This window comes from Myotis lucifugus, unplaced genomic scaffold, assembly GCF_000147115.1.
Source record: "Myotis lucifugus unplaced genomic scaffold, Myoluc2.0 scaffold_1, whole genome shotgun sequence".
NCBI lineage: Eukaryota > Metazoa > Chordata > Mammalia > Chiroptera > Vespertilionidae > Myotis > Myotis lucifugus.
Window position 1 is genome coordinate 2,403,613 of NW_005871049.1, and position 25,211 is coordinate 2,428,823.

The window sequence follows — 25,211 nt, forward strand, 5'->3', positions numbered from 1 at the left end:
TCATTGAGCCGGGGACAGTGAAACAAAGGAAGGGCTTAGGATAGAAGGAGCAGCAGGAGAGAGCCTGGGTGAGCCTACTTTGGCCTCTAGAAACAGTATGAAAAGAAGTGCGTGGCCCTGGCTGGTTTGGCCCAGTGGATAGAGCATCAACCTGTGGACCGAAGGGTCCCGGGTTCGATTTTGTTCAAGGGCACGTACCTTGGTTGCAGGCTCAATCCCAGCCCTGGTTGGAGCTGGTGCAGGAGGCAACTAATCGATGTGTTTCTCTGACATCGATATTTCTCTCTGTCTTTCCCTCTCTCTCTAAAAGAAAAATCAATGGGTGCTTGCTTCGGCAGCACATATACTAAAATTGGAACGATACAGAGAAGATTAGCATGGCCCCTGCGCAAGGATGACACGCAAATTCATGAAGCGTTCCATATTTAAAAAAAGAAAAAAAGAAAAGAAAAGAAAGAAAGAAGAGAAAAGAAAAGAAAAGAAAAGAAAAGAAAAGAAAAGAAAAGAAAAGAAAAGAAAAATCAATGGGAAAATATCCTTGGGTGAGAATTAAAAAAAGAAAAAAGTGTGTGGACTCGCTGAGAAGTAAGACACAGTGGCAGAAGTGGGCCAAGGCAGGGCTGCTTTTAGCTCACTGACAAGTCAGGGGAAAGGGGGCCTTGGAGACAAGTTCAAGGGGTAAGCCTGGGAGGAGCTGCCGCTGCCCACTGCTCCCCTGGTTGCAAGTCTCCTGGGGACCCTTAAAGTTTAGGAGAAAGAGTGAAAAAGTACATGCCCGAGAAAAGAAGGGGTGCAGGTGTACTCCAAGGAGAGTGTGTGCTGGGTCCTTTGTCGTGAGGGTTCTTACCTGTTTTCTAAAGGGGAGACCTCCGAGGAGGATCCTAATGGAATAATCAAGGTGTCTCCTTCAATATGCTGATTCACCAAAATGAGCTTATAAAGAGGTCAGGGTCATTCTCTGGTCAGTTTCACCTTCAAAGAACGTTAGGAAAGAGGGACCAGACAAAGCAGGTCTGCTCTGGAGGTCTGGACTACGTAAACCATTTGCTCTTAAGTGTCCTTGTTAGGGAAGATAAGATCTTGTGACTTATTCTCTGGCTGTAAATTGCTCAACAAGTTTGTTCAGCTATCTGTCTGTTTCCCCAATCCACCTGCCAAGGAACTTTCCTAGTTTCTTACTATCTTGCCTCACCGAGGCTTGTGTCTCTGTCTGTAAAACGGAGCTAATAGTTCCCACTTCTCAGGGTTGTGATAAGGACCGAATGAGGCAATGTCTGCAAAGAAAACTGGGAAGAAATGCTATAAGAACATGTTTCTGGAGGAAGAAATTCGTGATCGGCCACCGAACTGCTGGAGTCAAGGGCAGGTGGTTCTTTGAACAGACCTAGAATGTTCTTTTGTTAAACGTTCGGCAAATAGTTCTTGAGCAGCTACTCTGGGCCAGACACATGCAGTTACTGCAAAGATGAAGGTCCAGCCCTCAAAGTGAAAACGGTAAAGTCACCCCTAACCTTCCCGCCACCATGCCCTCCGCTCAGTCCCAGCCTCCTGACTCTTCCCAGATTCTGCCCATTCCAGTCAGTCCTCTCACTGTGGCCTGGATGACCTTCCTACAACACATTTATTCCTTCACTGATTCCTGCATTACCCAATTATTTATTCAGTAGTTACTAGTTCTGAAAACAAAACAGACAGAATCCCTGCCCCCTCATAGGTGTTACATTCTAGAAACTCATTAGGTAACGTATTTGCTTTAAAAACTCCACTGACTTTCAGTTACTTATGCCAGGGTCAGTAATCTTGAGCTTGGCCTTCAGGGAGTTGATGATCTGGCTCCACTCCCTTTCAGTTCCTCCCCACGTTCCCAGGAAGAAAGGCTCCTGGGCTCTGGGTGGGCTACTCCCCTCAGACCAGAGCCTTTGCGCTGGCTGTTTCCTACTTCTCCACAACCCCAGGTAGAGGCAGCTGGAGGTTTTCTCTGTTGGGAGCCTGTTGGCAGCCTTGCCGCAGCCTGAGTCAGGGAAGGGCCTCTCCTCCCCATGAGCTCTGCCACACTCACCTAGAGCTCCCCAAAGTCATTTTCCTTGTTGTCTCCCTTTCTCTAAAAAAACAATAAAAACCATATTTTTTTAAAGTGAGAAATGGTTTGATTGTGCTGAATTTAAAATTGTTATGAAGGAATTAGTTTACTTTAATGCAATTTATTCCCCAAATCCCTTATTGACCCAAGGAAAAAAATCACCAGTGTTGGCAAAAATTCTAATTAAAGTATTTCCATTCAGGAAAACGATGGAATTGAAATGCCCCCTACATGTTGAAGACTCATACTTTTATATATCTCTGCCTGAAGTCCAGATTCAAATCAGCAACTGCCCCATGAAACATGCTCACTTAGACATCCCAAAGCCTCATCAAATCTATATTCCCAAAGGCAAACTGCTGACCTCTCACCAAATTGTTCTTCCTCGCAGACACCTGTCTAAGATTGGGACCATCGCTCATTGGATTACTCTTGCCAAAAACTTGAGGCATCCTCTCCCTTATCTCTCTCATCCCCACACATAATCTAAAACCAAGCCCATCAACTCAACATTCAGAGTATCTCTCAAATCTGTCCTCTTTCCAGCTCCAATGTCCTCACCTAAGTTCACAACATCTCCCACAAGGATTAACCTAACTGGTCTCCCCGAAACCATTCTTGCATCATCTGTTCCATCCTCCACACTGATAGTTAAGCAAACCAAGACCTCTCTTCCAGTAAGAGGTAGACTAGATATCTTTGATAAAACCTCCTGCAGAAAACAACTGAAAGAGTTGGTCAAATGTTTATAAAACTCTCTCTCTCTCTCTCTCTCTCTCTCTCTCTCTCTCTCTCTCTCTCACACACACACACACACACACACACACACATTCTTAATAGCATCAAAGAGTTAACTAGATAGTGAGTGAGGGAATGTTGTGCCATGGTCCAGTAGAGGACAGGATTCCAAAGAGTTGACCCTGAGATATGAGGCTGCTGAGAGGTCAAGTTCACTTCTAGTGGCCTTGCATGGCTGGAGACAAAAATCGGTCAGGGGCCTGTCAAGGGTGGGGGACTGATAAACCACACCCCACATTGGGCTCAGCCCCCAAAAGACTGTACCCCAGAAATAAAGGTGAACTGGAAGCATATCAGCCTGTCCCTGAATGGCAGTCCAGCTGTGAGTCATCAAGGTGCTCCGGAAAACATCATGCCCTAAGTATGAACTAAGATGATCTCAGTTTGCTCATCCCTCCAGGCACCTGGCAAAAGCAATAGAAAATTCTCTCTGGTGAATGACAAAACAAACCCATTTAAATAATCTCTGCAAATAATTTCACACACAACACACACACACACACACACACACACACACACACACATATGAGGAAGCAAGATTCCTTGGGCTAAAACCATCAGAAACAATAGTCAACAGAAATAGAGCTGGAGGAACTCCAGACTAAAAAAAATTACACTTACTACGTCTAAGAAGTTAAATGCCAAAATTAAAAGCTTTAGCAGGGAGCTGGAAACTATAAAATTACATAGTATATGCAAAAAAGAAATACAATAAAACTAAAACCCAAAAGTTATAGCTCAATGGGTGGGCTTAACAGCAGATATGACATGGCTGAAGAATTAATTTGAGAAATGGAAGGCTGGTCAGAAGAAACAACCTAGCCCTGGCTTGATAGCTCACTTGGTTAGAGTGGCATCCCAACATGCCAAGGATTAGGGTTCGGTTCCTTGGTTGAATCGAACCTAGAAGCAACCAATGAATGCATAAGTAAGTGGAGCAACAAACTGATATCTCTCACTCTTTAAAAATCAATCAATCAATCAATAAAAAGAAGTGGCTCAGTTGGTTGGAATGTTGTCCTGTGTACCAAAGGGTTGCGGGTTTGATTTCTAGTCAGGGCACATACCCAAGTTGCAGGTTCGATCCCCAGTGGGGGTGTGTAAGGGATGCAACTGATCAATATTTCTCTCATATCAATGTTTTTCTTTCTATATGTATCTCTCTATCTCCCTCTCCCTTCCTCTCTCTATAAAATCAATAAAAAAGGGTGAGAGAGAAAAAAAAGAACAATAAGAAGTATGGAGAGACAGCCCTGGCTGGTGTGGCTCAGTTGCTTGGGCATCGTCCCATGCACAAAGGGTTGCCAGTTTGATTCCAGGTCAGGGCATGTGCCTGGGTTTTGGGTTCAATCCTCGGTTGGGACAAGTGTAGGAGGCAGCCAATCGATGTTTCTCTTTCTCTCCTTCTCCTTTCCTCCTCTCTCTAAAAATCAATAAAAACATATTTGAAAAACAATAAGTATAGAGAGACAAAAGATGGGAAATACAGAAGAAAAGTTATAGATATGGAAGTTACAATGAGAAGATCTTACATATGTTTAATTGCAGTCCCAGAAGAAGGGGAGGAAGAGAGATGGGAACAGAAGCAATACTAGAAACGATGATAGTTGAGAACTTTCCAGAATAGATGGAAGATATCAATCTATAGATTTAAAAACTCAAATGAATCACAAGCAGAATTTTAAAAAATCCACTCCCTGATCCATCATTGTGAAAACGTAGAAAATCAACGACAAAGAGAAAAATGGTGAAAGCATCCAGAGGAAAACAGTAGGTAATTGTGCCAGTTGTTTACCCCTTGCCTCTCAGGGCTAAGGCCATCCTTCTATAATGTGCTCTGTGATGCTGGGGCTAGGATCTCAAACCACATTTCCCAGGCCCCCTTGCCAGCTGACTTCCTGTTGGGTTCTGCCAAAGGGAAGCACTAAAGGAGATTAGGAGGGAGAATGGGATCCCTTCCTGTCTGCTTCCTGTAGGCTTCAATTCAGGACTCTCCAGCTCTCTGGCTCCTTTCAACATGCCTGGCACCAGCTACACTGAACCCCCTCACAGGTAATAGCCCAAGCCAGCAGGGCCCCAGGGGGGCAGAGGGGGGTCCTCCTCCAAGGCCCTAGATCCTGTTAACCTTATCTCTTTTTTTGTTGTTAATCCTCACCTGAGGATTTTTTAACATTGATTTTTAGAGAAAGTGGAAGGGAGGAGGAGAGACACAGAGAGAAACATCGATGTGAGAGAGACACATCAGTTGGTTGCCTCCCGCACATGCCCTGACCAGGACCAGGGACCAAACCTGCAACCAAGGTTCGTGCCCTTGAGCAGAATCGAACCTGGACCCTTCAGTTTGTGGGCTGACACTCTATCCACTGTGCCAAACCGGCTAGGCTAGCCTTCTCTTCCCTTTATCCTCCTAAGCCTATGAGTGACAGCTGCTTCCTTTAATTACTATTTGGGCACCATCCTCATTACTCTTTCAGGCTTCCAAAACCTGCATATACAATCCGCCTTGTGTAGTATATATCTCCTTTATTTGAAAAATTACTGGTAGTATGGCTTGTATTTTCCTGAGTAGACCCTAAGTAATACAGAACTCTTCAAAGGAGACACAGTGTGGTAGATAGGATTACTATACCCAGTTATTTGCCACCAATCTCTGTGGAAGACCAGTACTTTCCCACCCTGCTGACCTCAGGCTATGACCAATGACATGCCAGGTAATGACATGTGAGGATAAGCCATGTCTGCCACAGCTTCTCAGCAAAAGCTTTAAGAACCATCACATTACTTTGCCATGACTCTTTCCCCTCTATCAGGACACTAGCACGTCCCAGGTGGGAGCTGTAGCCGACTCACACAGGACATGGAAAGTGAGCTAGAAATAAACCTTGTTGTTGCAAGCTAGGGAGATTTAGGAGATGTTTGTTACTGCAGCATACTCTAGGGCAGCGGTTCTCAACCTGTGGGTCGTGACCTCTTTGGCGGTCGAATGACCCTTTCACACGGGTTGCCTAAGACCATCCTGCATATCAGATATTTACATTATGATTCATAACAGTAGCAACATTACAGTTATGAAGTAGCAGCGAAAATAATTTTATGGTTGGGTCACAACATGAGGAACTGTATTTAAAGGGCCAGAAGGTTGAGAACCGCTGACCTAGAGGCATTGACTGTTAACATTTCTGACACATTCTCTGCCTGTCCCCTTTCTTGTATGGGTGACATTTTATGTTCCAATAAGGAAGATCATGTAGACACATGGTTTTACTCTACACCAGGCTTCTGGAAAAGTCACATTAAAGTCTCACAACTGGCACCATCACCTTCGTTTCACAGATAAAAAAGTGAAGGTGTGGGGGAGGTTAAAGGTCACAGTAATAAAGGCCAGGACTCAATGTGAGTGAGGTCCCAGATGCCAAATTCCAGAAACACACTGAAACCCAATTATTTAAAAAAATATATATTTTTATTGATTTTAGAAAGGAAGGGAGAGAGATAGAAACATCAGTGATGAGAGAGAATCATTGATCAACTGCCTCCTGCATGCCCCACACTGGGGATCAAGCCTGCAATCCAGGCCTGTGCCCTGACCAGGAATTGAACCCATGACCTCAAACCACTGAGCCACACCAGACAGGCTAAAACCCAATTCTTTTTTGTTCTTTAAATATATATATTTTTTATTTTAGAGAGGAAAACGGAGGGAGAGAGATAGAAACATCAATGATGAGAGAGAACACTGATCAGCTGCCTCCTGCACGCCCCACACTGGGGACCAAGCCCGTAACCTGGGCATGTGCCCTGACTGGGAATCAAACTAGGACCCTTCAGTCCGCAGGCCGACGCTCTATCCACTGAGCCAAACCAGCTAGGGATAAAACCCAATTCTTTTTTTTTTTTTAATATATTTTATTGATTTTTTACAGAGAGGAAGGGAGAGAGATAGAGAGCCAGAAACATCGATGAGAGAGAAACATTGATCAGCTGCCTCCTGCACACCTCCTACTGGGGATGTGCCTGCAACCCAGGTACATGCCCTTGACCGGAATCGAACCCGGGACCTTTCAGTCCACAGGCCGACGCTCTATCCACTGAGCCAAACCGGTTTCGGCTTTTTTTTTTTTTTTTTAAATATATTTTATTGATTTTTTACAGAGAGGAAGGGAGAGAGATAGAGAGCCAGAAACATCGATGAGAGAGAAACATCGATCAGCAAAACCCAATTCTTAAATAGTGAGTTCATCTGCTTGTTCACACACACATTCACTCAACCACAGAGAGCACCTCCTGAGGGTTGACAGGAGGCCATGGCCCCACCGTCAACCTACTTCCATCCTAAGTTTTATGCCCGTAGCCCAGGGCACACAGCCTGCCTGGGTGGGACAGGTGATGCACCCCTGCAAGGAAGGCCTCACTGGCCAGCTGCAAAGAGCGTGTCTGGCTGACAGCACCCAGCTGTTAGCACCTTCTGGCTCCACCTTTCCTTTCAAATGGAGGTCCTGCTCTTTTCTAGAGGCCAGCAACTGAGCAAGGTGGTGGGATAAGGGCCATTTCTGCCCTATAAGGGGGCGGGGGGGCGGGGGCGGTGACCTCAAGTAAGCAGTTAGATCTGCAGCTCCATGCAGAGCCACTGGCGGCACCTCTGCCCAATCCTGGTCCCTCCCTTTTCTTTCATAGAAGTTCCCCTCAGTGAACTCTTGTGCTCCAAAGGATGAACCTGTCATAAGTTGCTTCTTTGGCTTGTGTCACCTTCCCACCAGCTCATGTTGGTGAACTAACCCAGGGACAAGGGGTGGCCTTCGCCCCCTCTGGTGCCCTCTTTGTCCCTCTGAGCCTAGTAAGGCCTCTGGGACTGGCAGCTGTGTGCAGAGTAAAAGGCTGGTCTAGGGCCTGCACTCCCTGGTGCCTACACCACACACACAATCCTGTGTTCATCCTGCTAGTGGACCTGCCAAGGGCATGGCAAACATGTGCTTCGAGGACCTTGAGGACCCCGTGTGTGGCCCAGATCTTGGAGGAGGTGGAGCAAGTGGGAGGGCGTTGCCACCCTGGTAGGCTTGGACAGAGGGAGGGGTGGGGGTGTGGCAGTGCCAAGTGGAGGAGGGTGTGTGCCAGCCTGTCTGGCTCTCCTGGGTGGGGTTGGGTAAATGTTTGGGTAGAGGTGGCAGCAGCACATGCCTCTGTGAATAGGGCCTGCTTGCAGTTGGGGATGGAAGCCAGCTAGGTGGGCTGTGTGGGCACATCTACTCGGCGGAGGAATCAGAACAGAGCTGGGGCCTGAGAAACCTCTGTCTCAGCAGAAGATACAGGGAAAGGGGGCCGACTTCCAGATGTCTGGGGCCAGTGGTGTCTCGTGAGCCAGGATCCACGAGGGCTATGCCCCGCTAGGCTGACTCGCTGGGCATGGATAGAAGGAGAGGTGAGGGGCCCGCTGGGCGGACACATAAGTGAGAGGGTGCATAGGGGGGGGCAGGTGCCTGAAAGCTCCAAGACCGGGCCCTAACTGCTCAGGCCTCTGGCTCCTATGCTCCCTGGGAAGCGCCCCTCTTTTGGCCCTGAAGCAGGGGACTTGAATCTCTCGGCCGTCTTTCCGCACAGGCAGAAGCCCCGTGGGTAACCCCAAAGATCACTTCTCCTGGCCTTCCCTTGAGGGAAGAGAGGAGTGAGCTTTCTGGTTCTCTCTCAGGAGAGGAATGTCCGTGGGCAGGTGGCACCGTGCAGGTGAAGGGCAAAGCAGAGAGACTACGCCCTGCCGCCTGCCACAGGCCTTGCCGGCAAACGCTGGGGGTCTGAACTCTTCAGCCTTGTTTTAGGCAATTGTACCTGTGAAGTCACCCCCCCTAAAACAGATGAATTTAAAATGTTTGCTTACACTGAATACTGATGAATAAAATATCATAATGGCTAGTATTTGCCTTAAAATAACCTGGGACGCCCTAGCCAGTTTGGCTCAGTGGATAGAGTGTCATCCTGCGGACCCAAGGGTCCTGGGTTCTGTTCGGATCAAATGTACTTCGATTGCAGGCTCCTCCCCGGCCCGGGCCCTAGTGCAGGAGGCAACCAATTGGTGTGTTTCTCTCACATTGATATTTCTCTCTGACTTTTTCTTGCTCTTCCACGATCTCTGAAAAATCAATGGAAAAATATCCTCGGTGAGGATTAAAAATAATAATAATAATAATAACCTGGGATGCCCAGCTGGTGTGGCTCAGTGGTTGAGCATCAACCCATGCACCAGGAGGTCGCCAGTTCCATTCGTGGTCAGGGCACATGCCCAGGTTGCAGACTCAGTCCCCAGTAGGGGATGTTCAGAAGGCAGCCCATGGATGTTTCTCTCCCATCGATGTTTCTATCTCTCTCTCCCTCTTCCTTCCTCTCTCAGAAATCAATAAAAACATATTTTAAAAAAATAACCTGGGAGTGGGGGAGGGGCTAGGGACGTGAAGGGAGTGCTTATATAGAGATGAATAAAATCATAAAGCTGAGTGATGGGTGCATGGGAGGTTTTTCTCTACCTTTGTGCATATTTGGAAATGTCTGTAATTAAGATTTAAAAGTAATCTATGTAAAGACCTTGCTAAAAAATAAAAAGGGCCACTACCAGCACCTTTCACTTAGCTCTGAAATGTGAGAATCCAAGTTCACTTCAGTGTAGTTTTTTCCTTTCTTTTGAAAAAATTTTTAATTAATTGTGGTGGAATACACAGAACATACAATTTACCATCTGAACCATTTTGAAGTGTGCAGTTCAGTAGTGTAGGCACATTCACATTGTTGTGCAACCGATTTGCACAACCGTTTCCTCTTGCCATTGACCTCCCCACCCCATACACCTCACCCATAAATCACTGCACCCAAGGTTGGAGCCCAGGTCTCCCAAGTTCCAGAGCAAGTTCCCTGTTACCACCCTGGGTGGCAGCTGGTCCTGGGCTTGGTTGTGGGGCAGGCCAGGTTTCTGGTGACCAGCCTGTGGGCCAGTCGGCTGCCTGGACTCTCAGGGCAACTGTCACACTGTAGTCTGGGCTGACTCTTGCAGGTCTGAGCTCTCTGCCCAGGGCAGGCATCTGAGCAAGTCCTGGCAGCTCTCAGTTTCCTCCCCACCTGAGGCCTGGGGCTGCCCTGGTCACCAGGGAGGGCTGGCAGGGGGGTCAGCCCGGGTGAGCATAGGCTCCTCCCCACCAGGGTGACTCAGGAGTCCACTTTCACCCTAGGGTGTGGGGCACATCTGCTTGGGTGGGTGTGAGGGCAGGCAAGCAGTGTCCTCCTGCCTCAATCCTGACAGCCACAATGTCCCATGGTGACACAGCTCTGGGTTTAGAACAATCCTGAAGCTGCTGGCAGGAACTAGAGTGGGCACCAGGAGTTACCTGTTAGCCTGCTCTTTGCAAGATCTGAAATCCTCTCCAGAGAGCCCAGCTCTCCTTCCTCCTCCCTTGGGCTGGGGCCTGGGCAGCTCCAGGGGGACAAGAGAGTCCAAGGGAGGGCAAGTAGTGAAGGGTGGGTGGGGGACACAGCTGTCAAGTCCTTCCTTCATTGGGCTTATGCCATTTTATCCTCACAGTAATTCTGCCTGTTTGCAAATGAAGAAATGGAGGCTCAGAGAAGCCCAGGATTAGAGCCAGGGTCTCCTTTCTTCACCCTCATCCTCCTGGTGAGAAAGCAGCCATAAAGTGGTTGTTTTTTGCAGATGGTGGATTGGACCTGAGCAGGTGAGCTGGCATGTCATGGAGGAGGCCCTGGGGGGTCTGAATGGGGACTGGAGTCCAATCCTGTGGGCTCAGAACTCCCTGTCTCCGAGGGGTGACAGACAGGTGACCTAGAAATGCTGGTGACCTGTGACAAGGAAGTGCTGCTGAAGCAACACAGGATGCAGGCGGCAATTTGGGTTCTCCCAACAGCCAGCACTTACAGGTGAGGGCATGAGGCAGTCCTCTACATGCAGCAGGGGCCAGGCTGGAGAGAGGGAGCCCGAGGACCAGCCCTGAGGCTGGGGCGATACATCTCCAGAATAGAAGTGTGGGAACAGAATATGTGGGCTGGAAAGTGCCTTCCGGGGCAGAGTGGGTGATGGCTGGTGGTAGGGAGCCCAGGCACACTGCTGCAATAGTCAAGGAGAAAGGTGATGAGGCCAGAGGTGGTGGCCAGAGCAAAGGAGGCAACTGCTATTCTCCACGGTGGCTCCAGGATTTTACAGTCTTGGCCACTAGCGGGCAGCATGGTGCACATACTACCCAGCCCAGGAGACAGGCTGACATGCGTGTGTGCTGGGTGGGGACAGCACACAGCCTTCCTGGCCACTTCAAGGCAGGCTCCGCGGCAAGCATTTTGTTCTTCTGACAAACCTTCCACACAGGGAGAAGAGGGAAGAATAAACTAGCACTTACAGGTGCCAACCATTGGCCAGGCCAGGCCCTACGTGCTTTATAGATGTCACTTCACTTCATCCTCCCAGCCAAATTATGATCCCCTTTTTGAGAAAAACAAAACAAAACAACTGAGGTGCAGAGAGAAAAATTAAATTGCCCAAGGTCAGCTGATTCAGGAAGTGGGTGCATCCAGGGAGCTTGGTTTCCCTTCCCCTGGCCTGGTGCCAAAGTGCCTCACCTCCTGGCATCTGGGCAGGGTGGCTCCTAAGCCAACTCCACAAGTATGCCAAGGCTGGGGGAAGGTAATCCAGGCAGGGGTGTCTGTCCTGTGAGCCCAGCAAGGTGAGCAAAGTTCACTGTATAAAGGTCCCCCTGCTGCCCAGGCAAGTGTTCAGAGGGCGACAGAGGCCTGGCTCCTGCGGATTCTGACTGCCCACCGCTGCCCAGCCCATCTTCTTTTCTCAAAGGCCTCAGAAAGGCACATAGGAGGCAAAGGGCCAAGGGGACAGAGATGACAACAAGAGGCAGCCTGCACAGAGAGGAGTGCAGCTAAACAGTGTGAGCACCAGTCTAGGCAGCAAGAGACCAGCCTCCAGACCCAGCCCTGCCAGGAACTAACTGAGGCCTGGGGCTGCCCTGGTCACCAGGGAGGGCTGGCACGGGGGTCAGCAGGCTCCCTCTCACCAGGGTGACGTAGGGAGGGCATTCTAGTGTTTTGGGGAACAGGTCAGGTCCCCTCTTTAGACCTCAATTTTTCTATCAGAGGAGGATGGACTGAGGGCACCCAAGGGTTCAATGTAACGCTCTATGGTTTACGCCCTAAGGCTCATACTTGTGAATATGCATAGGAAGGCATGAGAGACAGGGTGCATGGAGGGGGCCGGGGAGACATTGATGGGGCAAAAACTGCCTCTCCCCTGGGGCAGCTGATCCCCAGCTTTGCACTCCCTAAGGACAACCTGAAAGGACTCCAGACAGGAGGGAGCATCTGCCAGGCCAGCTCACTCCCCAACTTCTGGGGAGGGGAAGGGAGTGCTCTTAGCAGCCTGGAATCTGGAGCCTGTGTAGGAGGCAGGGGACAGGTAGCATGGTCCAGGCTGGTGGGGCCTGGGTACCTGGGCTTTTTAAAAATTATGTTTTTATTTATTTTTAGAGAGAGAGGAAGGGAGAGGGATAGAGAGATAGAAAATCCATAAGACAGAAACATCATCCGCACGCCCCCTACAGGGGCATGTGCCCTGACTGGGCCTGGAACTGGAACCAGCCACCTCTTGGTTCATGGGTCGATGCTCAACCATTGAGCCACACAGGCCAGGCTGACTTTTGTTTATTTGAATGACAACCCTGCTAGAGGGGTGGAGCCAGGCTATTCTCTACCCCAGCCCCCTGCACTCCACAACCCCCACTTTGGAGAAGGCCCTAGTACAGGTGGGAGACAAGCTCCCTGCCTAGATGCCAGGGTTTGTCAGCCTCCCACCTGCAGCTGCCCTGCTCTGGTGTGCAGCCACTTTCTACGTATTCCATCCAGCCAGGACCCTCCTACCCTCTCCCCTTCTGTCTTTGACATTTCTGGGTTCCAGGGTGTCTTCTTATTCCTTTTCCTCCTGCACACTGGCCTGGAGGCCAGAAGACCTGGGAACAGGCATAGTGTTTATAACAACAGAAAAGGGAGGAGCCAAATCTGAGATGTCATAGATTTTACCCCCCTCCCCCGCTTCACGTAATTTCTTGCCAAAACAATTCTTTCAAATCTTCTCATGAACAACTCACCTCTCTTTCTCTCCCCAGTGCCCCTGCCCTCCATGGCCAGTTTCTGTTCCCTGAGATTCCTCTAATCAGCGGGCATCCTGCCTGGACCACCTCACAAGCCTGTGTACCCGCCCCTTCACAGCTCCCTCTCAGCACCTCGAAGGCTCCTGACCCTATTTCAAGAGGCCTTTCCGGTCTGCTCCGGTGTGCCGCCTCTGCTCCCTTCTCCCGCTGACCTTTCCCACCCCAGGGCTCTGAGCTCACTGGGAAGTCTGCCTTTGCCCCACCGTGCTCAACCTTCTCCAGCCACAGATGCTTGCTCCCAACCCCTTCCTCCATGGGAATGCTTTCTTCTGTCCTTCAAGTACCATCGCAAAAGTGTGAACGAAAATGGGGTTTGATAATGAATCTGACAAGTGCAGTGACCAAAAGTGACCTCACAGGGTGATCTGATCATAAATTCCCAACTGGTCAGTTCTTGGTGGGTAGTCACATCCCAGGCATATACCTTTTCTGGTCAAAGGCTTATCTTTGCCTTAAGCAAGCCCTGTCCGCTGTTTCTGTGCATCTAGGTTAACACACATTTGACATGCCTCTTTTTCAAATCCCTTGGAAGGATAAACCAACCTCAAGAGAGCATATAATTTTGTCAACTATCCTGTAATCTAATCCTTGCCTTGCTTTCCCCCACGTTCATGTAGTCTGTCCTTAATTCCAAATGTATAAAAGAAACTGCAAAACTGTCATTCTCCGGAGCATTTGTGATCTTGCTTCCCAGCATGCCATCAGTTTGGGCTCACATAAATTATTATAAAAATTCTCTAGATATTTGGATGTTCTCACAGTGACAAAAGCCCCTTCCCCAGGGAGGTCTTTCCTCAGGTCCCCCAAAAGGTCAAGTGTGTCCTTGCTCTGAACCTTTATCTTGTTAAAGGAAAAAAGCACAAGCCCCCAATGGTGTCACTCCTGCTAAAAGCCCATGATACTGTTGACAAAAGAATATCCAGCCTAAGAAAAAGTTATAAGAGTTTATTTGAGCCAAACTAACAATTGCCAGGAAGCAAAAATCTCAACGGATCAAGAAAATGCTCCTTGCATTATGCTAAGTGAAACAAGCCAGTCAATGAAGGAAAAATACCACATGATCTCACTCTTTCATGGATAATTAAGACCATTACAAACTTTTGAGCAATAATAGATACAGAGGCAGAGCTGCCTCAAACTGATTGTCGGACTGCAGTGGGAAGGCCAGGGAGGGTTGGGGGACAGGAGGGAGGGGAGTAAGAGATCAACCGAAGGACTTGTATGCATCCATATAACCATAACTAATGGACATAAGACACTGGGGGGTAAGGGAGGGCAGGGGCTTGTCAAGGGCGGGGGGGAAAAAAGGACACTTATGTAATACCCTTTGTAATACTTTTAGCGAAAAATAAAAAAAAAATAAATAAAATGCCAATGACAAAAGAAAAAAAAAAAAAAGAAAAGAAAATGCTCCTTGCCCTGACCAGTTTGGCTCAGTGGATAGAGCGTCGGCCTTCGGACTCAAGGGTCCTGGGTTCGATTCCAGTCAAGGGCATGTACCTTGGTTGTGGGCACATCCCCAGTAGGAGGTGTGCAGGAGGCAGCTGATCGATGTTTCTCTCTCATTGGTGTTTCTAACTCTTTATCCTTCTCCCTTCATCTCTGTAAAAAATCAATAAAATATATTTAAAAAAGAAAAGAAAAGAAAATGCTCCAGAGAATGGCAGTTTTACAGCTTATTTTATACACTAAAATCAAAGGAGTAGACATAAAGGGGCCATTTGAAATCCATTGGTGGTAGATTAGGTAGGCAGGAGGAAGCAAAGTGGGGAAATCTCTGAGACTGGATAAAAAGTAAAACCAGAGAGACACTACTTTTACAACACATAGAGATGGTATATGGACAACAAGATAGCAATGAAGGGCCTGCTGGTTTGGCTCAATGGATAGAGCATCGGCCCATGGACTCAATTCTGGTCAATGGCACATACCCTGGCACGCTGGTCGGGGACTTGCGGAAGGCAACCAATTGATGTCTCTCACATAGATGTTTCTCTGTCTCTGCTTCTCCCCCTCCCTTCCACTTTCCCTAAAAATCAATAGAAAAATATCCTCAGGTGAGGATTAACAAAAAAACAAACAGCCAAACTGGTTTGGCTCAGTGGATAGAGCGTCGGCCTGCGGACTGAAGGGTCCTGGGTTCGATTCCGGTCAAGGGCATGTACCTTGGTTGTGGGCACATCCCCAGTGGGGGGGGGGGGGTGTGCGGGAGGCAGCTGGTTGATGTTTCTCTCTCATCGATGTTTCTAACTCTCTATCCATCTCCCTTCCGCTCTGTAAAAAATCAATAAAATATATTTCAAAAAACAAACAAACAAACAAACAAAAAACTATGAGGGTTCTGTGGTCTCCTGCTCTTGTGGGAGACTGTCCCCTGATGGGTCTGGAAAAAAGTGGGTCTGAAATTCCAAAGGTCTGTTATCTTAGATGCAAAAAGACAATAGATGGGCTCGCTCAAAGATTGACCTTTGTCAAGGAAGCTTTCAGCACAGAATGAGACCCACCATAACTTGCTTTTAATTAGGAAGTTTTAATTTCAGACCATCCTATGCGGTTACTTTAGGTCTCTGAGTTTGCAAGGCCCACCATGCAGGCCTCCCCTGAGCTTGTCAGGTTTAATATGTGGCCCTCTTTTCATCCACAATACCTAACCTAGATTTAATACCTGATCTAACTGCTGTTTCAACTGTTGACGTAAGAAACATTAAAACCTGAAGCAATAAAATAATAAACAAACAAACAAACAAAAAAAGAAACATTAAAACCTGCTAGAAGGAGTCAATGGGGAAAAAAGGGAGTCCTATGTAATACTTTCAACAATAACGTTTTTTAAAAAAAGAAGAAACATTAAAACCTGTAGAGAATTTCTTGCCCTGGCGGGTTAGCTCAGTTGGTTAGAGCATCATCCCGTACACCAAGGTTCTGGGTTTGATCCCTGATCATGACACATAAAAGAATCAAGCAATGAATGCATAAATAAGCAGAACAACAAATTGATGTTTCGTTCTCTTGTTCTCTCTCAAATCAATCAATAAAAAAACAAATCTGTAGATAATTTGTATAAGAGTTTATTTGAGCAGAACTGACAACATATGCTGAGGAACAAGATCTCAAATACTCCTCAGAATAAGTTTCCAGTTTCTTTTATGCATTTGAGAGTAAGGAGGGAAAGTAAAGATTACATAAATGTGGGAGAAAGCAAGGCAGAGATCAGATTACAGGATAGTTAACAAGATTATGTGCTCTCTTTTTAAAAAAGTTAAATCTTTTTTGTTGAAAATAGGTCCCATCCCCCCCCTCCATTGACCCCTTCTAGCCCGCCCCCACTCCCCACCCCAAGCCTTCACCACCCTATTGTCTGTGTCCATGGGTTATGTGCTCTCTTGAGGGCAGTCATGTACTAGAAGGGGTGGTCTGAAATGAGGCATTTCAAAAATGTGTTAATCTAGATGCACAGAAACAATGGTTAGGGCTGGCTTAAGGCAAAGATAACCCTTTTACTAAAATACTTATATGTCTGGGGTGTGACTACTTACCATGACCTGCTCAGTTAGGAATTTATGATCTGATCACCCTGTGAAGTTACTGTCCATAAAACCACTTTGCATCCACACAACTTCTCACAGAAACATAATCTTAATCAACCAGTATGGAATTTCCTGGGTTTCCAGGTCAAGAACCAATAACATAATCTGTCACATAGGTCCTCTCCATCCCCCCTAGAAAGAAGAGACAATCTATATAATAAAAACCCTTCCTTTCTCTTCCCCCAAAGAAAAGATGTGCTGGCCCAAAAATAATCCTTTCTTTTCTTTCACTAATAGCTCCCTTGCCCCACCCTTCTTCCTATAAAATCCTTCCATTTTGTACAACTTCTCGGAGAACGCTTCTAGTTGCTAGATGGGATGCTGGTTTGTGAATGGCTTAATAAAGATCTTCAAATTTACTCAGTTGAACTGTTTTTTTTGTTTTTACAATTTGTAACCCTACCAGACTGGGGACTCCTCAAGGGCTGACAGCAAAGTATCTACTGAATTTTCTTAAATAGTTCTCCGGAAAGTAACCTCACAGGGTGATCTGATCATAAATTCCTAACAAAGCAGGTCATGGTGGGTAGTCACCACCCAGGCATGTAACTTCTTTAGTAAAAGGCTTATCTTTGCGGTAAGCCAGCCCTGTCCATTGTCTCTGTGCATATAGGGTAACACACCTTGGAAATGTTCCCTTTCAGACTCCTCCTTCTAATATCACATTGTTTGCGGGTAGTAACAGGTGGCTCTACTACTTACAGTCAACGTAAAACGTATAAATACATTTCCCGCATACAATGTGATATGTGCAGTAATCATATCCCTACCTTGCTCTCTCCCACCTTTATGTAATCTTCCTTACTTCCCCTCATTAATCTCAAATGCATAAAAGAAATTGTAAACTGTTATTCTCAGGAGCATTTGAGATCTTGCTTCCCGGCATATGTTGTCAGTTTGGTGCAAATAAACTCGATAAAAATTCCCTACATGTTTGGATGTTTCTTAAGTTGACAGGAAATTGGCAAACCGGTGACCCATGGCCCAAATCTGATCCACGGGTGAGTGCGCGACATCTTTATTTTTTAATTGACAAAATCTACATACATAAAATTAAGCATTTAAAAGTGTACAGTGCAATGACTTTTAGTACATTCACAATGCTGTGCAACCACCACCTCTGGATTTTCCTCATCCCACAAAGGAAACCCCAAACCTTTTAAGCAGTCACTCATTTCTCTCTCTACACAGCCCCTGGCACTAACTGCTTTCTGTCTCTGTGGATTTCCCTGCTCCTTATAAGTGGAATCACACGTGTGGCTTTTGTGTCTGGTTTCTTTCACCTAGCATAATTTTTTGGAGGCTTATTCGCTGGAGGGGCCGGCAGCGGGTTACGCTGCTCTCCGCAATCCCTGCAAACTCGCTTTCCATGCATGTATCAGCACTTCATTCCTTTTGAATAATATTCCATCGTATGGATATACCACAATGTGTTTATCCATTCATCAAGTGGACAACTTGAACTATGTCCACCTTTTGGCTATTATGAATAGTCCTGCCACACGCATTGGTGTACAGGTACTTGTTTGAGTCCCTGTTTTCAATTTTTGGGGGATACACCTAGGAGTGTAATTGCTGGGTCAGAAGGTGACTCTGTTTCACTTTTGAGGAAGACACAGGTGTTTAATATTTTTCAATCTGAATGCCTTTAGGTATCCATTTCTGCCTCTGTCTCCATTTCTTCTACTGTCTTACATCCAAGTGTTCGACTCAAATAGTTTGGTTCCTGAAGGCATCTGGATTTGGTGGATTTCCACCTCTCGGGAGCACTATCTCGCTCAGCCTCCAAAGGGGATAATATTTACCTAAGAGAACATGGCGAGGATCAGGGAGGTGATGGACTGAACGCGCCTCTTCCGAAGCTGCTCTGGAGAGAGACCGCGAAGACAGGAGGAGGAGGAGCGGGGCAGGCGGAGCGCGCTTTGGGGGCGTCGTCCGCGCTCGGGGAAGCGGACCAGCCGCGGTCCGAGCGGGCGGGTACAGAGCGGCGCCGCGCAGGGCGCAGCCGGCAGGGGGCCCGTGGGGCCGGGGCGGGGCTCAGGTTTGCCGGCAGTGGGCGGGGGTGGCCCCTCGTCCCCTCCCCTCGCCTCCCGAGGCCCCGGCCACGCTTTGGGCTGGCGGCGCGCGGGTGAGTCAGGCCGGGTTTTCCCTCCGCCTCTGGGGCATGCGAGCCAGCGCCACCGAGCGCGTCCCTCCCTCGTCAATCCGGCTCCGGCGCCCGCCCGCGTTTTCCCGACGCCTGGCACCCAGCCGCTCCGGCCCGGCTCGCAGTCTCCGCCGGACCGGCGCCCTGGAGGGAGGGTTCAAATCCGCGCGAGGGAAGTGCAGCGCGCGCGGGGTGCGGAGCGGTGCCAGCATGGTGAGTGGGGCGCGCCAGGGGCCGGGGCTGGACTCGGGGGGTGGGGCCGTTCGCGAGGTCTCCCTTTCCCGGCGACCTTGGCCAAGCCTCAGCCCCGCCGGCCGGGGTCTCCGTCTAAGTGGGTGGGGGTGCCCGGGTGCGGTGTGCGCCCAGGTGTCCCCCGCTCCGGGCACCGAGGCTCTGAGGCTCGGGATCGGGGACCCACCCACACGCTCCGCTGGCGGGGCCGGTAGCAGGTTACGCTGCTCCCCGAAAGCCCCGCGAACGCGCTTTCCATGAATCGGCGTTCGGGACCCCTGTGCCGCGGCTCGGGTGGGGCAGATGCCCTTGGCAAGGGAGCCTGACCTCGGCCTCTGTCTCCCAGCCCCACCGCTCCGGGCGGGCCCCAGGAAGGCGCCAGGGAGAGACTGCCCCTCCCTCCCCCAGGTAGTTAAATGACCCCTCGCAGTTCTGGGGAGCCCTAGCCCGCCTCTGCCAGAGCTTTCCCGGGGCAAATTCCGAAAGGATGCCTACCTCGTTTGCCTCTCCTTCCCCAGGAGACCCCTCTCCCGCCCTCTCCGCAATACCCGCTTCGTCCTTCAACCCCCCTGCCCTGTACAGGCGGAAGCTGCCAGCTTGCCTCCTGGGCCCCCAACCAGGGATGCTCCCACATCTTGGCGGCCAGAGCAACGCCACAACCTTTGGCCAAAGTGAGGGCTGGCCTAGGGCCAGCCGAAATCGGGGCTCTGGCTGTGTACAGAAATAGAACTGGGACCCCTGTCTTTCACGGGGCACCGCTCTCCCCCGAGAACAGATTGGGGTTCTCCTCCTTTGCATCAGGGGCTGAGCCTGGCTGTCCCTCTGCCTTGGCCACCATGCCTTCTCCCTGCTTGACCTGGGGAGGAGGCAGAAGCAGAGAGATCACCATCCTGGACTAGGTGATGAGCCTCCTCCCAGGGCCCTCCTGGGCAGGGCTCTTGTGCTGGCTGGCTGTGTGTGGGTGTGTATGTGCCAGACTGTGAATGAATTCGACCAGCCTGCTCCCACTACCGCCTCTAGAGCCAGCAGCTTCCAGGGCTAAAAGTCCCCAAGCAGCAGTGCTGCCACTGTTTCTTCCTGATCCAGGGGCAGGCCGGAGGGATTCCAGGCTAAGGGGACTGGAATCCAACCCAGCATGGTTGCACACGCCCTTGGGAGAAGCAGCTGTGGGGGCTGGGCAGACATACATAACCAGCAGTGAGTGCCCATGGCGGGCAGTGGTGACCCCTGGCTGGGATAACCTGATGCAGTGCTGAGGACCTTGCCCAGGGAGTTGGGATGGCTATCGCTGTGGGTTCTTGGGCAACTTGCTTCCTCTTTCTGGGCCTCAGTTTCCCTGTCTGTAAAATGGAGTGACAGTAACTGCTACTCTGCCTGTCCTCACGAGGCTTTCATGGAGATGAGATGATGGAATGAAAGGGCTGAAGAAAACTGTAGAGTCCCGTGCAACTGTAAGTGACTCTATAGTGAGACAAAGCATCACTCCTGCAGGGGTAGGACTCTGCCTCTTCAAGTGTTGCAGGGTGTCCAGGGTATGCCCCCTTCCTGGCCCCTCCGCATCCACTGCCCCCTCTTTTGGAACAGGGACATTCCAGTCCCATTCCTCAGGGGCAGCTGCAGACACACCCCTCAGCAAAACTGATTCCCCAGCAGGTGGTGGGACACCCCCCTCCACACCCCCCCTTATGGGCTGTCAGGGCTCAGGAGGGGCTGATGCAGCAGAGTTAGGAGTGGAGCTTCCTGCCCACTTGCTCTGGGATGTCCCACCCAGAGGAGAGGCATGGTGGGGAGCCTGTGCACTCACTTCCTCCTGTGCAGCTGAACGTGACCTTAGGCACGTTATTTCAACTGCTGGGCCTCAGTTTTCTCTTCTGAAGGGGGGTGACACTGCTCCCCTCCTGTGCGTGTTGTGAGCCTATGGTCGGCCCTGTGTCAGGCTGACCCACCAAGGCACCCACTAAACGATGCCAGGATGCCTCCTTGATGTTCTGTCTCTGCTCCATCGCCAGGTGGTCCCCCAGGCCCATTCTCCTGGCTCCACCGAGGGTGGTCCAAAAGAGGTATCCCTCTGTGTTCAGGACTTCCAGTCTGCTGGCTAATCTTGGGGCCACCTGGGGCCTGTGCAGAAGGCCTAGCCCAAACCTAGCCTGTAGGGTTATGGGGAGCTTTCAGCTCTGGGCAGATCTCTGGGCCCCAGAGCAAGCAAGCCCAGGCATTTAGAGGCATCTGGCTTTAGGCTCTGATCCCTCCCCAGTTGCTGTCTCTCCCCCACTTCCCCACCAAATCCTCTACAGCCCACAGCTGTCCTGTTCTGATCAGGCCAGTCCCTGGTCTTCCAAGCAACAGGAAGGTGTGTGTGTTGGGGGGAGGCAGGGGAGGTGGAGGGACCATTCTAGGAAAAGGTACTAGCTGGTAATACAGCCAGAGAAGTTACTTAAGAGGGGTGGAGGGTGGGGGCCTTAAAGAAAGACAAAGGGAAGGGGCTGTCTATGCCTCTCCCTCCAGCTCCATAGCTGTTTCTAATTGCTCAAGTCACTTGTGGAGGGAAGCTGGCCTCATGCCTCCCTCACCACCTTCACACACGACCCCCCTACCCCCGCCCCCCGCATCTAGTCTCTGGGCAGGGAACTAGATGGTCTCTCTCCTGCGGAGGAATTCCTGTGTTATTATGTATATGTGTTCAATGCCATGTGGGTGACCTTGAGCGTGACTGCTGTTGGACTCTCCTCGCTGTGTCCTCTAATAGAGGAGCCTCTGTGCTGCTGGTGGCACTGACTGGACTGCAGTATGAGTGGCTGGCGTATATGCTGTTATGGCCATGGCTGCCTCTCTAGACCTGAGACTTTGTGGGGCTCAGGGGATGTCAGTTATTGCTCCTTGAGACAGGAAGTGAGGATCTGCCAAAGGGAAGGTGAGATGGTGTGTATTTGGGATGAAGCGAGCTTATTTGGCATCACTGTCACCATCGTCCATCGTCATCGCCCCCCCCCCCCTTGTTGCACTGGGTTTACAGTTCACAAGACCTTTTGCCTCTGTTGTCTCTGTGACTGTCACAGTAATCCCATAAGGAAGGCAGGGCAGGCAGGGTCTTTCCCCCCTTCAGAGATGGGGAGACTGAGGCATGGTGAGGAGAGGTGCCCCGTGGAGAAACTGTGAGAGCAGGGCAGGAGACCCGCTTGTCTGCTGTCCCACCTCCCTGACAGGAGTTCAGTGCCCTCTCAGACACAGTGGTACCTGTGGCCGGGTGGGTTCGTCGTGGTGAAGGGTGTCAGATTGGGAGATGATGCTTCCATTCCACCTCTTTGGGCCATGGGTGACATCCTTGGCCGTTTGGCAGCCATGGTGCTGGTTCACCGATGCCCTCACCCTGGCCAGCTCTGTGCCCTTGGGCAAACCATTTCACCTTTCAGAGCCCTAGTGTCCTTACCTAAAAAATGGCTAGGACCTCGGTCACAGGACTCAGTGAGGCTCCTGTGTCGCTGTAGGTGCTTAGCACCTGTGATTCCTTACCTGGGTGAGTCCCCTGACCCTGTGTGGCCTGTGACACCCCCGGAGGTGTTGAGGGAACTGGGGCCTGGGAGGGAAGGGTTGGGAAGGGTACTTTTGCCCAGGGTGAGGTGGAGGGCCACATGATGAGGGGGCAGGGCTGCACCCTCCTTCCCTTTTACTCCTAGAGAGCTTTGTCTCCCACAAACACAAAACCTGGAAATGGCGGAAGAAGATGGAACCTCCTAACCACCATTGTTTAGGATGGGAGTGGGTGTCCCGGCAGCATACTGGGGAGGTTCTGGGGGACTCACAGCTGCAGCGTGCCTGCTGGGGTCTAACTGGGAATGGGAGCAGCTGGGCGGGAGGCAGAGAAGGTGGCATTGGTTCATCCGGCATGCTGAGCGCTGGGCCTAGCACAGGGGATCCAGCCGGGCACTAGGGACAGGTCCCACCTCCACTGTGTGGTCCCAGCACAGGAGCCTAGTCACTGGGTCTCCCACCAGTAATGTTCATATGTCTGACCAGCTAAGCTCTGCTCTGGTCAGCCTGCGTTGACCCTGGCTGCTGACTGGGCGCTTTGTTCTATTATCTTAGCCCATTCTCTAGGCATCCCTGAGTGATGAGTTGTCATGGCCATTGTACGCATGAGGAAGCCAGGCCCCCCACGGTGACTGGCTCAATGCAGGGTCAAGATTTAGAGACACCCCTGCCCCCATCCTCACACCTGGTGGTGGGCTCTCTGGGGCATATGAAAGGGCTGGCAGGGGCTCCAGCTGCCCCTTCCCCTGCCTCTCACCGTGGCCCAAGGTGAACACCTGTTCCGGAAACTGTGGCCATTGTTCCCTCCATCCTTCCTCCCCTCGGGCCCTTCCTGTTTGTATCCCTCCCACTGCCTGGTGCAACCCCGCCCCGTGCCAGGTGCTTCCCTTGGGGAACTCACTCTCTGCAGGAAGAGGGCTGAACTGGGTTTCCCCTCTCCCAAGAAAAGAAGAAGGAATGGAGTATCTGAGGCGGCTGGCCCTGGTTCCCTGTGCCCTCTGCCTACTTTCCAAATTGTGTGGGGAGCAAGGTCAGAGTCAGACAGGGCCTGAGTCCTCAGCTGGCCCAGTCCTGGGGAGGGTCCTAGCCTGCTGTTTCCATGCCTCCCCTCATCCATACCTCCCCACCCCCAATCACACACCAGCTTCTAGCTGATGCTGGGGTACCGGGCAGGTGGCTTTAGGGCCTGTGCCCCTTCTTCTTGCCAGCCTAGGAATTCTGTGCTGCATTCTCTCCATATCCATATCTGCCTCTCCTGGGCCTGGGCCAGATGGGGAGCTGACACAGAACAAGCACCTGGTTTTAGGGCATCAAGGGCAGGTGGGCAGCAAGCACCCACCTGCCCCTGATGGAGCCTCTTGATCTCTAGAAGCAGCTGCCTGTGCCGTGTTGAAACTTCATGGACAGAGCCCCAGGCCCTGCTGGCATTGCCATGGGCAGCGTGGGCAGCCTGTTGGAACGGCAGGACTTCTCCCCTGAAGAGCTACGGGCAGCACTTGAGGGGTCCCGAGGCTCCCGCCAGCCTGATGGGCTCCTCCGGAAGGGCTTGGGCCAGCGTGAGCTCCTCAGCTACTTGCACCTCCCTAAGAAAGACGGCAAGACCACGAAGCGGGCTGCTCGGCACGAGCCTGCCGACTATGCCACCCTCTACTACCAGGAACATCCCCGGGCCGGTGACTTCAGCAAGACCTCGCTGCCTGAGCGGGGACGTTTTGACAAGGTGCACCTCTGCCCAAACCCCTTCCTGGGGTGGGAGGGTGGGACGGGAGCTTGGGGCCTCCTGGGAGACCTCGGCGCTGGGGCAGGGCTTGGACCTGAAAGTCCTGCTATGGACTAGCCTGGTCATTGCTTCCCAGCGGCAGGCACCCCGTGTCTGAAAGGACCCCCAGGGCTGTGGGAGCATCGTGGGGCAGTGCTGTTAGCTCAGGGCCTTACCCTGCCCTCTCTTCCTGGCAGTGCCGTATTCGCCCATCGGTGTTCAAGCCTGTGGCAGGCACCGGGAAAGGCTTCCTGTCCATGCAGAGCCTGGCGGCCCACAAGGGCCAGAAGCTGTGGCGCAGCAACGGCAGTCTGCACACTCTGGCCTGCCACCCACCCCTGAGCCCAGGGCCCCGGGCCAGCCAGGCACAGGCCCGTGCCCAGCTGCTGCACGCCCTCAGCCTGGACGAGGGTGGCCCCGAACCCGAGCCCAGCCTGTCTGACTCCTCCAGTGGGGGCAGCTTTAGCCGAAGTCCTGGCATGGGCCCTGGCCCCTTCAGTTCCTCCCTGGGCCACATTAACCACCTTGGGGGCTCCCTGGATCGTGCCTCTCGGAGCCCAAAGGAGGCTGGACCACTGGCCGGGTTGAACTGCCTGCCTGAGCCCCCACCGCCCTATGAGCTCTCTTGCCACACTGACGAGGAGGTGGTGGCCATGCTCCCCGACACCTGTGAGGATCTCAAGAGAGGCCTCAGTGACCAGGATGGCGTCAATCACTTCACACAGGTGAGGGCAGCCTCTGCCTGGGGTCCTGTTCTATCCCTTGGCAGTGGAGTACTCAGCCAGTTCCCCCACATGACTCTGGACATGAGAGAAAGAAGGAGATGCATCAGCGCCTCTCCCCCTACCCCATGTGGTGGGATGTCGGGTTCTTGCTGGGATTCCCT

At 51.0% G+C, this 25,211-nt stretch overlaps 1 protein-coding gene and 1 non-coding gene across 3 annotated transcripts in view; both read left to right on the forward strand.

The window, feature by feature from the left end:
• The window catches only part of N4BP3 (NEDD4 binding protein 3), a 33,118-nt gene that overhangs the window by 2,129 nt on the left and 5,778 nt on the right, over positions 1–25,211 (forward strand). Inside the window, exons 1-3 of one of the 2 annotated variants that reach the window (XM_006081634.3) lie at positions 18,862–19,020; positions 23,936–24,286; positions 24,523–25,050. In XM_006081634.3, the coding sequence (XP_006081696.1) occupies positions 23,966–24,286; positions 24,523–25,050 (849 nt within the window). In that variant the 5' untranslated portion in view covers positions 18,862–19,020; positions 23,936–23,965. Of the gene's footprint in view, positions 1–18,861; positions 19,021–23,935; positions 24,287–24,522; positions 25,051–25,211 lie in introns of those variants that run through there. The other variant, XM_014454758.2, reaches the window with a different exon arrangement.
• On the forward strand, positions 323–429 carry LOC111826580. Its single transcript, XR_002829942.1, has one exon. It is a non-coding gene; the product is annotated as a U6 spliceosomal RNA (small nuclear RNA).